The 10,415-nt window shown below is 38.1% G+C and overlaps 3 protein-coding genes across 7 annotated transcripts in view; all 3 read right to left on the bottom strand.

Moving 5' to 3' along the window:
* Positions 1 to 5,069, bottom strand: part of LOC104765225 — an 8,122-nt gene extending 3,053 nt beyond the window's left edge. The window contains exons 1-10 of one of the 5 annotated variants that reach the window (XM_010488904.2): positions 4,947 to 5,069; positions 4,678 to 4,831; positions 4,185 to 4,251; positions 3,879 to 4,064; positions 3,684 to 3,783; positions 3,561 to 3,591; positions 3,278 to 3,314; positions 3,024 to 3,176; positions 1,142 to 2,319; positions 278 to 720 (exon numbers count right to left, since the gene is read on the bottom strand). In XM_010488904.2, coding sequence (XP_010487206.1) covers positions 278 to 720; positions 1,142 to 2,319; positions 3,024 to 3,176; positions 3,278 to 3,314; positions 3,561 to 3,591; positions 3,684 to 3,783; positions 3,879 to 4,064; positions 4,185 to 4,243 — 2,187 coding nt within the window. In that variant the 5' untranslated portion in view covers positions 4,244 to 4,251; positions 4,678 to 4,831; positions 4,947 to 5,069. Of the gene's footprint in view, positions 1 to 277; positions 721 to 1,141; positions 2,320 to 3,023; positions 3,177 to 3,277; positions 3,315 to 3,560; positions 3,592 to 3,683; positions 3,784 to 3,878; positions 4,065 to 4,184; positions 4,252 to 4,672 lie in introns of all 5 variants that reach the window. The other 4 variants (XM_010488907.2, XM_010488903.2, XM_010488906.2 and 1 more) reach the window with 4 other exon arrangements.
* Positions 6,540 to 8,746, bottom strand: LOC104765227 (trihelix transcription factor ASIL2-like). Its single transcript, XM_019240636.1, has one exon. It carries the CDS (start codon positions 8,240 to 8,242, stop codon positions 6,887 to 6,889), a length of 1,356 nt encoding a protein of 451 aa, XP_019096181.1. The 5' UTR covers positions 8,243 to 8,746; the 3' UTR covers positions 6,540 to 6,886.
* On the bottom strand, positions 9,182 to 10,113 carry LOC104765226 (dormancy-associated protein homolog 4-like). Its single transcript, XM_010488910.2, has 3 exons — positions 9,856 to 10,113; positions 9,636 to 9,684; positions 9,182 to 9,506 (listed from the first exon to the last, which is right to left on the bottom strand). Exons 1-3 carry the CDS (start codon positions 10,031 to 10,033, stop codon positions 9,479 to 9,481), a joined length of 255 nt encoding a protein of 84 aa, XP_010487212.1. The 5' UTR covers positions 10,034 to 10,113; the 3' UTR covers positions 9,182 to 9,478.

Here is a 10,415-nt window from a genome sequence, read left to right on the forward strand (position 1 = left end):
TGAAGTATACAAGCTTCTCTGCACGTCTGGCATCTGAATCACGTCTCCCTGTTGACTGAGAAAATTTGGTTTTCATCTCAGCGTTACTGCGGTCAAGTATATCTTGCATCACCTTCAATTTGGCTTCCTTCTCGGTCCTTCTGCAACTCCAGTCTTCCTTCAGCTTTGCGTCTCTTTTCTGCATATATGTCTCATAGAACTTTCCCCTCGAATTATCCGAAAAGCTGATTTCTGGGAATGTTTGCCTCGTGATATCTTCATAGTCATTGTTAACAACCATCTTCATTGCTGGCGGAGTTTTGAACTTGTCTTCATCGTTTGAGCTTAAAGTTGGCATTGCCAAGGTCTTCTGTTCAGAAATTTGAACAGAAGATAGATCCTGTGCTGCAGGTCTTCTCAGCTGTGAAGTCACAGCCTGTTCACTCGGCTTTCCGGGCTTACCTCTACGGACAGAACTGGATTGATCCCCTGGCACACGGAGCATATGTTCAGCAAATAGCTTTTCTAGCTCGTTTGCTTTCACTTTCAATTCGTTATTCAGCTCTTGGCTTCCCTTAGACGGTCTTGCCCTTTGAACTTGCTCTGTCGGGGACATTTGGGTCAGAGTATCACTCTCGGAGAAATCTGAAACACTATTAATGGCTTCAGGTGGCTTTGTATTTACATCAGCTGAACTATTCTCAGTCCTTCTACTATGCGGCCTTTTCATCTGTTCAGAACCTAAAAGAAGATCGTGCAACAAGAAAATAATCAGAAAGTTACTCAATTTTCCCCTTTGTCGAAGTCAAGATATTAAAAGAAAAGAAGAGAGGTACGTTATCACATTGAGAATTAGTCGTTCTCCTATTCTCAGACTCAAGTGTTTAATAACAAATAAAAAGAATACTTCTACGGCATGATCATTTCAAGCATTAGAACACAGGTAAGCAAAGAATAAACTATAGACTTTTAAGCGTACAAACAACTGAGAAAAGGAGTGCATGATGGTCCTTTGAATTCCCCTTGATATCAATATTGGGTCGAAGCATAAGAAACGGCTGAAATTATAAAGAAATTCCCATATATGAAATGCATCTATTCAAGAACATGCATATAAACGAAGACCAAGAAAACTTTACTATCATCATCTTCTATTACTGACCTCCATAAACCGGTGTCTTTCTCTGGCGATCCTCAACAAGTGGTGATTGCCTATCCGAAGGCAGTAACTCTTTCCTAGGAGACTCTGCAGTTCCTCCATTGCTCTGTACACTTATGATGTTAGGTTCAGTACCACCTAAGTGATGTACTTTAGACAATGAATGACTCCGAGGATCCCTAAACTGTATCTGATTCTGCCTATTTGATTCAAAATCGCTCATTTTGTTGTCCGCCTCATCATTTCTAGTTGCATTCCCTGTGTGATCCGAAGTGGCTCTGGAATTCTTCTCATAGAATTTATACTTGGAATTCTTCTCTGAAAAACCATCCTGAGAATATCCCTGATGTCCCACTTGATTATTCGTGCTCAATGGCTCCTTCATGCCTACCTCCTTGTCTTTTCGCAAGAAACTAGAACTTGAATTTTGAGACTCTACTTCATCCGTTCCCCAGTCACTGCCATTGTTGGAAGTACATTCTTCCTCAGTCCTGTGAGAATTCGCAGCATGGCTCAATCCATTCTGCTCTTTTTTATTGTAGCCGACAAATAGTTTCGAGGATGTACCACTTCCATCTTTAGACACTGAAGATGACGAGGGAGTACACAGTGGACTATCACCAGTATCATCCTTCCTGTCATTTCCCAAATCAATGCTCATGTCACTAGCACCACTCCATCTTCGTACCACAACCTTTTCCATGCCTGCAGCAGATGATAAATCAGAAGAAAGTCTTTTCAGCTCAGTGGATTTTGCCACAGCTGTTTTCCCTCCAGAGTTCTCTTTCTGCTTGTTTTCAAACATGCTGATCCTCTCCTGCACACTAAGCCGTCTCGTGAGTTGCCTAGACTGAGTCACTAAAGGCTCATTTTGTACAGTACTTTTTTCCTCTTCTTCATCCTTTTCATCATTACTACTTTGAGTTTGTGGCTTAAGCTTTGATTTTTGCTGACAGTTGTTGGTTCCTGTTGCACTTTCCTCTTCCATACCAGTTTGATATTCCCTATGTTGTTGGTTTCTGTTAGTCGCCAGGTCTCTAGATGGGTCTTCACTGGGATCATCAATTGACATATCAGATTCCCATGACGAACGTATCGCTTCTTCTTCCTGATTGACCCTCCAAGAGCTCATAAGCTCTGGCCTTCTCTGGCAAAGTGTGATAAACTTGGTGCATGCCTCACTGCAATAAGTATAGCAGACCAAGCATGATCAGTGTACATATAACTGACAATTAACTAAGTTGAAAGCCAAAATATGTTTGGAACTCTGCATTAGAAATGCCTATTGGTCACCGAAAAAAAATTAGATACTGAATTGTGTAGTCCAATTAGGCGTCCAAGTCATATTATAATCATGTCCATCCACCTAATGGCAGTTCTCAAGTCTCCATCAGACCAAACCTGCCTAATTTAGAGCCTGATGGGTTTCTGTTTACGAAAAAGAGTATGAATGCCTAATCAGGTAAACATAAAACATAAACGTGACTATAAACACAAGCAATTAAGGTGGTTAACGAATATATATTAGTCTGGTGTTGCAAAATAACCATATAGTATAACAAAGTCCAAATTTTTAAAGAAGGAGCACTGGCAGAGGGTGATAAACCTAGAAACCTTAGTTGTATGGTCTACCTAGCAGTAATATGCATACATAAAGGTGTACAATTTATTTGGCTGCAACTATGAAAGATAGGACTCAAATACAGCACCTGCCACCTTCTTGGTTTAAACCCAGATAAATTAGAGAAGGCCAAGTAATCGAAGATGTCTTGTCATCTTGTGTGTAAAAAAGGGATCCAAATAATTTCTGACACAAAGGCCAGAACAACAGCGAAAACCTGGGATATTATATAGGATATGGAGTAAGGGATATCTTAATACTTACTTCAAGCGATTGGCCCCAAATCGATCAGCAAATTGACTAAGTTCGGAGACACTGATAGGGTTGAAACCAGCAGCCGATGCGCGATTACAGGCAGTTGCTAAGTCCTGTCTAACTGCTGCAAGCCGTAAATCAATAGCTTTCAGCAACTCCTTTCTGGAAATGCAGAAAAAGGGGGAAAGATTCAGTGTTACACAATTCAGGAGTGCATAAGACTATATAATATCAAGCAACTTTGCAAGATTAAGAGACTTTACTTTGTCACATCAGCTGCTGGTGTAGTTTCTGTGCCATCTGAATCAAGAAAGGTTTAGCCAGATTATGCCAAAGCAAGAAAGAAACGACTAACATGTGATTAAATATATCTGATGGACCTTTGTAGATTAACAGGAAACAATATAAAGACTCCATACTCTAATTCACTGCACAATTTGTTCATCAATCATCATTGTAACAGACTCCTTAGGCCAATGCACAATTTTTCATGGACAGTATATGTAACAGAATGTACAACTGAAGACAAGTTAATAATATGCATACCTTTTGCACTAGATCGCTGATCACCAGTTCCCTAAAGCAAGATATTATTAAAAATCAATAGAAGCATTCCAATTGACACAGTATTTGCTAACTTGGACTTAAGAAAAAAGGTGAAGTACCTACCTCGCCATAAATTTTACGGGCAGCCTCCAACTGAGACATTTCCACATCCAATGCGCTTACCAATTCCAGAACCTCTGGGGTACTAACAAAACGTACAAACCTAGAAGCCAAGAAGGTGCAAGAAAATTAGTGTGTTAGCATAAGCTCTGCTCCACATAACTCGACCATTCCCTTGTTCAGAATTGAAAGAATAACCTCTCGAGGGTCCCTTTGGTAAACCAAGTTCCAGCATTTTTGTTGCTGCTTTCAACCTCTAGCCTAATAGACTGAACATCACGGGCGACCTGTTCTTCTGCAACTTTCAAATGAGCAACAAATGGTTTCACCAGTCCAGAAGCAAGTTTCTCAGTATTCCCGGAAGTAGACACAAACAATTCACATCTGCCAAAAAGAAAAACAGAAAGGGTAGTATCTTTTGTAAAAAAAAACCAACACACACTATATAACAAGAATGAATTCGAAAAAAAGAAGAATCACTGTCTCTAATATAATAATTATAACCTTGACCGCTTTGGAGAGAGTTGGAAGACAGCATAATCAAGAGGTATAGCTGGTCTCATCTTCTCCCCTTAACAAAACCCAATAAAATTAGACATCATAAAAAAAAACTTATACTGAGTAAAACGCAAAACAAAGGTAAATCCCTAAAAATCAGTAAATAACATAAAGAAATGTCCATCATCATATACAATAAAGCAACATCACAATAATAGAAACCCCCAAAGTTACCAAATTACAGAATCAAAGCACATTGCTTAGATCTAGTTCCGATCATGGTGGAAAAACCCCAATCAATAAAGAAAGGCGAATTCACAAAGACCGAGGATTCGAATTTAAATTCAAATTCAAGACGAAGTTAAAATCTCAAATCGAATTAAAAAAAATTAAAAAAAAAAAGAAGAAAGAAATAACAAGGCCATTGTAATCAATCATGAAGACTCTGAAAATTTTCAAGTGCAAGTCGTATTCGGATCGGTCATTATCAGTACCTTACCTGAGAATATGAGATCTTCGTCTGTTTCCCGATTGAATCAGTCTCTTTCAGATTCACATTCGAATACTAGTTACTCAATCTCTCTCTCTCTCTCTCTCTCTCTCTCTCTCTCTCTGCTTTCTATATTTTCAGCATCTTCTCTCCTCTTAAAACCCTAGCAATGGAGATTTTTTGTATAAGCTTGAATTCAAAAAAAAAACTCAAGTCAACTTGACGGGTATCTAATTTCACTTGGGGTTGGGTGTAAGCTTAGATTCCGATTTATCTACCATTTAGTGTCTCCTTCCTTCCGCCGTAATCAATCTATCTTTGTCACACAAACAAAATTTTAAAACTTACTTTAGAGAGAGAAAGTGTGCAATCAAGAGAGAGAAGAAGAAGAAGAAGGAAAAATTAAAAAAAAAAAAAAAAACGTTCTTCAGACAAAAATCACCATTTTTGTTGACGTGGAAAAAAAAAAAAGTAAAAGAGCGTAAAATTTGAAATTTTAAATTAAACAAATAAATAAAAAAGTCGGCAGTAAATAATGAAATTACGCAAATAGGTCTCGCCTGATTCCAAACGGCTTTCTTCATTTACCCGTAATACCCTTCCTCCTTCGATTTTATTACTCCTTGAAGTATATAAAATAATTATATATTAGTAGTTAGTACAAACAAAAGAGTTAATTCGTCTTTTAGTCACATAGGAAAAAGGAACGAATGGGGTAGATTGGTACTTTAGCTTTGAGATCTAAATATTTAACGTTAAGACTTAAAAGAGTAAACAAGCACAATGATTCGTTGTTTCAAAGAGTAAATAAAATCTTTGTATGTTTAGTAGTATTAAATTAAATACTACTAATAACTTAATAAGTAGATGCTGACAAATATGAGTATTAAATTACTTATTCCACTCTGCTCACAATTAATATTTTTTCACACCAACCATTTTTTTATTTTTTATATTCCAACTTTTGGAGACACTTTAAATCAAAATAATGGACCCCCTGAAAAAGGCTGGAAAAATATCTAATTATACGATATCAATCTTTTATTCTTCTTTGATTTTAAATGCTGAATTGAGTATTGACCCTAACAAAAATAATAATAATAATGGAGAGACATGGCTTTATATCCTACCCAACTTCTTTCTTTTTGGTATCTTCTTCTCTCCTTGCCCACTTTAAAAATATAAGAATATTCATTCATTCATTCATTCATTTGCCACATTCAATATTTTACTATTTCTTTAGTTATCACCCCTTTTGTTACTAGATTTAGTTTACCCAAAAATATATATAAAAAATTAACCAAGATGAAAAGTGAAAACAATTAGTAATTCTAGTCTAGTGATACAAATATCACTCTAGATTTAGTTCATTATAATTAGTAATTACACTCATGAAGCCTATTAATATGTTGTTGGTATCAAAATTCCTTTCTACAAAAGAAGAGAACCAAAATTTTCAGAAATTATGAAGAATCATCATTAATCTAAGTCTTCATTATTGTATTCATCACAATAGTGCTAGTTTGAATGATGTTGGCGGTGGGACTGGGAAGAATGTGTATTTTACTCAAATATCATATGATTTACTTTTCCAATACATGAATAGTTCCAAAATTTTAATTATAAGCTAGTGCGGAAGGTGAAACTGTGAGAACACATCTGTGTTGTGATGAAATCTTCTGTGATTGTCATACTAAAAAATTCGAAAAGGCAAATAAAGAATAAAACAGGCAAACGAAAAGTTTTTTTTTTTTTTGCCTAACATTCTACTTTTATAGCAGATCACTGGCGGGTTGATGATGATGCTTCAGACACAAGAAAATCTATAGCTAAAACAATTATTTAAAGGAAACAGTTTAAATGTGTTTAGGTACACATGCAAATCTTCACAACTTTATATCTTGGCCTGTGACAAGGATGTGAGCTTATGCCATGTTCTTTAACCTAACTAGTGTCAGCTCACAGAAACACAATCTAACTCAACAGATTCAAAGAAGTTTAGTAACCTGCATAAATGTCCTCATTCAATGTGTCAAAGGAGTCTGAAGAAAGTTATGCAGGACTAAAAGGATGTTAAAATCTGTTCCATGTGACCAAAGTTAACAAAAATATGCAAAATATTAATACACTCATCAAGCCTAGATAAGTTTCTCTTTCAACAATTCAAGACTCAAAATCTAAAAATATATCAATTAACGACCCCTGAATCACTAACACTCTAGCTATTATTACCCACATTGTTGTTGCTGTTGTTGACTATCGCATTGATGTTGTTCTTGCGGCTGTTATGATCATTATTATTACTGGTGTTTCCCATTCTCCCCCCATGTTGCTGCTTAAGTTGTGATATCTCCAATTGAGTCTGCACAAAGAACTGCATTCTCTGCAACTCCAGTTCCTTTAAGAACTTCATCCTCTCTTTCTCCATCTCAACCACCTGCTGCAGTTTCGCATTCTCTGTTTGCTCATAAGCTTCACCAAATCTCATGATTGCCCGAGTTAGCTCCGTCCACTTGTTCCCCACTCCATCACCATCTTGCTTCCTCTTCTCCTCTGTCTTCATCCTCTTTGACAGAGGCGGAGGTGGTAAACTGTCCCCGGAATCATCTGACATTGCTGCTTCAGATTCCGAGTCTGACTCAGAAGCATTCCTCTTCTTAAAACGCCAACGTTTTGACTCACTACACCTTTTCACCATCATCCCTTGCTGCTGTTGCTGGGGCAGCGTCCTACGTTGCTGTGGCAGCGTCCTACCCTGCTGTCCAAACGGATTTGAACGGCTACTCATTGGAATTCCCATTGGTACATTGACGGATCCTCCTCCTCCTCCGCCACTACCACCGAACGAAGCAGCTGAGACCCTAGCCGTAGCTCCCATTAGACGATCAAGATTATTAAAGGGAGGCGTTGGCGTTGCAGCGGCCTTAGCTTGCTGATGGTACAGATTCGAGCGAGTTCCCATAGGAATACCCATAGGAATCTTATGCAATCCTCCTCCTACTCCAGGACCTCCACCACCGCTGACTCCAGGAGTTGCCGTCGGGATCTTCGCCGTTGATCCAATGAGACGATCAAGTTTGTCAAAGAAGACCCATCTGCTACGGCCACCGCCGGTAGCGATTCTCACCTTTTCTTGTTTATACTTCTTCTTCACCGTATCAATCCTATTCTTACACTGTATATCAGTTTTGGGGATTTTACCGTAATCCTCTCTGCTGCTCACGATCTCAGCCACCTCTTTCCAGTGCTTCTGCTTCAGATTGCCTCTGCTAAGCTCCAAGTACCTCTCACCCCACGCATCAATCAACACAGCCGTAGCACCTTCGCTCCAACAATCCTCTCTCCCGCCGCCACCGGTTGGTCTCCCACTGCTGCTACCACCGCTCGCCTGAGTCGGAAGCAGCGCGAGAGCCAACGCATCGGGATCCTTCTGAGACGAATTAGCCGGAGGAGTCAGAGAATAAGAAGGCGGACCTGTCGAAGCCACCGTAACCGTGATTCGTCCCGCCGGCGGCGAAGAAGACGGATCAGGTGAATCGGAACCGTGAGATCGGATATCTTCATCGTCCTCCATGAGTTTTCAATTTCGCCGGATCTGAGTTAGGTAGAAAGAGGAGATAGGGCTAGGGTTTGGGTTAATATTTCTGTTCGGGGGTAAACGGGAAGGAGACGGCGTCGGTGAGTAGGGAGAGGGACACGTGGAGGAACGTGAGAAGATACGGGGAGTTGACGTGGAATGACGCAATTGGTAGGTCAGAGTAAGATTCCGTCACCGGTAAAGTTGCCGGCTCGGTTTAGGGGTAAAAAGATGGGTTTCTATCGTAATTTCACCATTCTTGGTAAGCCGACGAGGATGTATATTGACGGAAAAGCCCATCTACTTATTCTATAATTACCGGAACTATCCCCTTTCCTCTGAACAACCATTTTTCCGGTGATGTACCGAAACTACCCTTAGCCTATCCGTCGGTTTCAGTATCGTATCTGTCGTAGACTTTTTTTTCTTTTTAAGTGTCCGTCGATAGCGTTTTCTCCAGTTGGTTGCTTCTTCGTTCGTTAAATCGGATTCGATTAAGTCTCCCTCTAACCTTTTTTTCTTTCCTTAATATTAAATTTAAAACAAGAACGGTGGTGACGTGGGATGTCATTTACTCTGTGGGCTATAAATGGGCTTATTAAAAAAAATTGCCAGTAAATTACACCTACTTTGTTCTAAGTGGATATGAACAAAGAATGTGTCATGTATGCGACTTTAAGCCATAAGCACGATATATGCAACTTCAATCATCTCACCCTCACCAAGACACATGCATAATTAACGAGAATGCTATATATTACGTCGATGTTATCACTGATCACATCAGTTTTTATAGTAAATATAACCCACACTTTTGAAATTGCAGAAGAACTAAATAGACTGTTTCAAAAACAACTTATACTATCTTCGTAGATTGTGAAACCAAAAAAAAAAACGAATGTATGAAACTGACAATATAAATAATACGAATCTTAATGGGATAAATCGGAATTGGTCCTTTTATTAACGTAGAATTGAAGTGAAGGATTTACAGGAAATGACAATCAAAGAGCTAAGCGGAGTTAATACGAAAATTATTGCTTTTCTCTCTCTAATTGCCCCCCTCCCAAAACGTCCTCAGCTCGACAAAAACATCTGATATTTATAGTGAGCTATTGAAAATTGCTAAAAACACCAAAAGTGACCATTATGTACATAGCATATACATACCATTACGTAAACACCAAAAGTACTTTCAGTTCAGATCCTTCTTATCATATTCTTTGTTCTTTTTCAACGGTCCAATGCGTTTAGCACAATCCTGCAGTATATTACCGGACGTTTAGATATATAGTGATTTACAAAGTTTAAAACTAATAGGATAATGATACGTACGTTCTACAAAAGAGAGGATCACAAGGGAGTAATTAAAAAGAGAGGGAGATCATACCAATCGCAAGCATTGAGACTTGTAGCATGCGTTTCATTTGGTGTTCCAGCTGTATACATTTGATTATGATAATAATTAATTTTACAAATTATCACTATCAAGCTTATGACTATATGCATTTATATTACCTAGCAAGTCTTTTACATGGATAGAGGCCGAACATAAGCATATAAGATAAACACTAGATCATTAAAAAAAAAAAAAAAAAATTATAACTTACGGGTCATAGGAGAAGCTGGATTTCTTGACCCGTTAGGAGAATCCGGGACACAACCTAGATTGACAAGCAACTTCCGGTGGCCATTTTCACTAGATGTATGGTTTCTCAACTTCCCGAGACCATATTCCGGCGTAGGACCGGCCAAAGTTTCATCCCACAGCTTGTGTAAAAATTCCATAACTATGATTTGAATTTTGAGACTGAATTTTTTTGTTTGTTAATTATCTCTAATGCGTATATATATATCTGAAAAGAGTTTTTTTGTTTGTGCAAGGATAATATGGCTTTTTTTATATATGGATGAGGAAAGAGAAGCGTTGAATATATATATTTGGTTAGACTAATTATACACATTTCTGCACCTATAATTTAACCTTCCAAAATTAAGTAGATTTATTCAAGGGTAATGATATAATTTAAACATAGTTGATAAATCTAGCCGATAAGAAAGACACGTAGATAACTTATTAGACGACATAGTTTTATAGAATGTGACATGTTTGACTTTTAGTTTACAGTTTGACTGACCTTATCAACTTTTTTTTTTTTTTTTTTTTTTT

The sequence above is a fragment of the Camelina sativa genome, chromosome 19 (assembly GCF_000633955.1).
Source record: "Camelina sativa cultivar DH55 chromosome 19, Cs, whole genome shotgun sequence".
Classification (NCBI taxonomy): Eukaryota; Viridiplantae; Streptophyta; class Magnoliopsida; order Brassicales; family Brassicaceae; genus Camelina; species Camelina sativa.

What these genes read in the sequence shown, in the direction of transcription:
- LOC104765227 (XM_019240636.1), bottom strand. Translation starts at nt 8,242, where the DNA reads ATGGAGGACGATGAAGATATCCGATCTCACGGTTCCGATTCACCTGAT.
- LOC104765226 (XM_010488910.2), bottom strand. Translation starts at nt 10,033, where the DNA reads ATGGAATTTTTACACAAGCTGTGGGATGAAACTTTGGCCGGTCCTACG. An exon ending in TCCAGCTTCTCCTATGACCC is followed by an intron (nt 9,685 to 9,855) that starts GTAAGTTATAAT and finishes AAATGTATACAG; the next exon opens with CTGGAACACCAAATGAAACG. An exon ending in AGTCTCAATGCTTGCGATTG is followed by an intron (nt 9,507 to 9,635) that starts GTATGATCTCCC and finishes AATATACTGCAG; the next exon opens with GATTGTGCTAAACGCATTGG.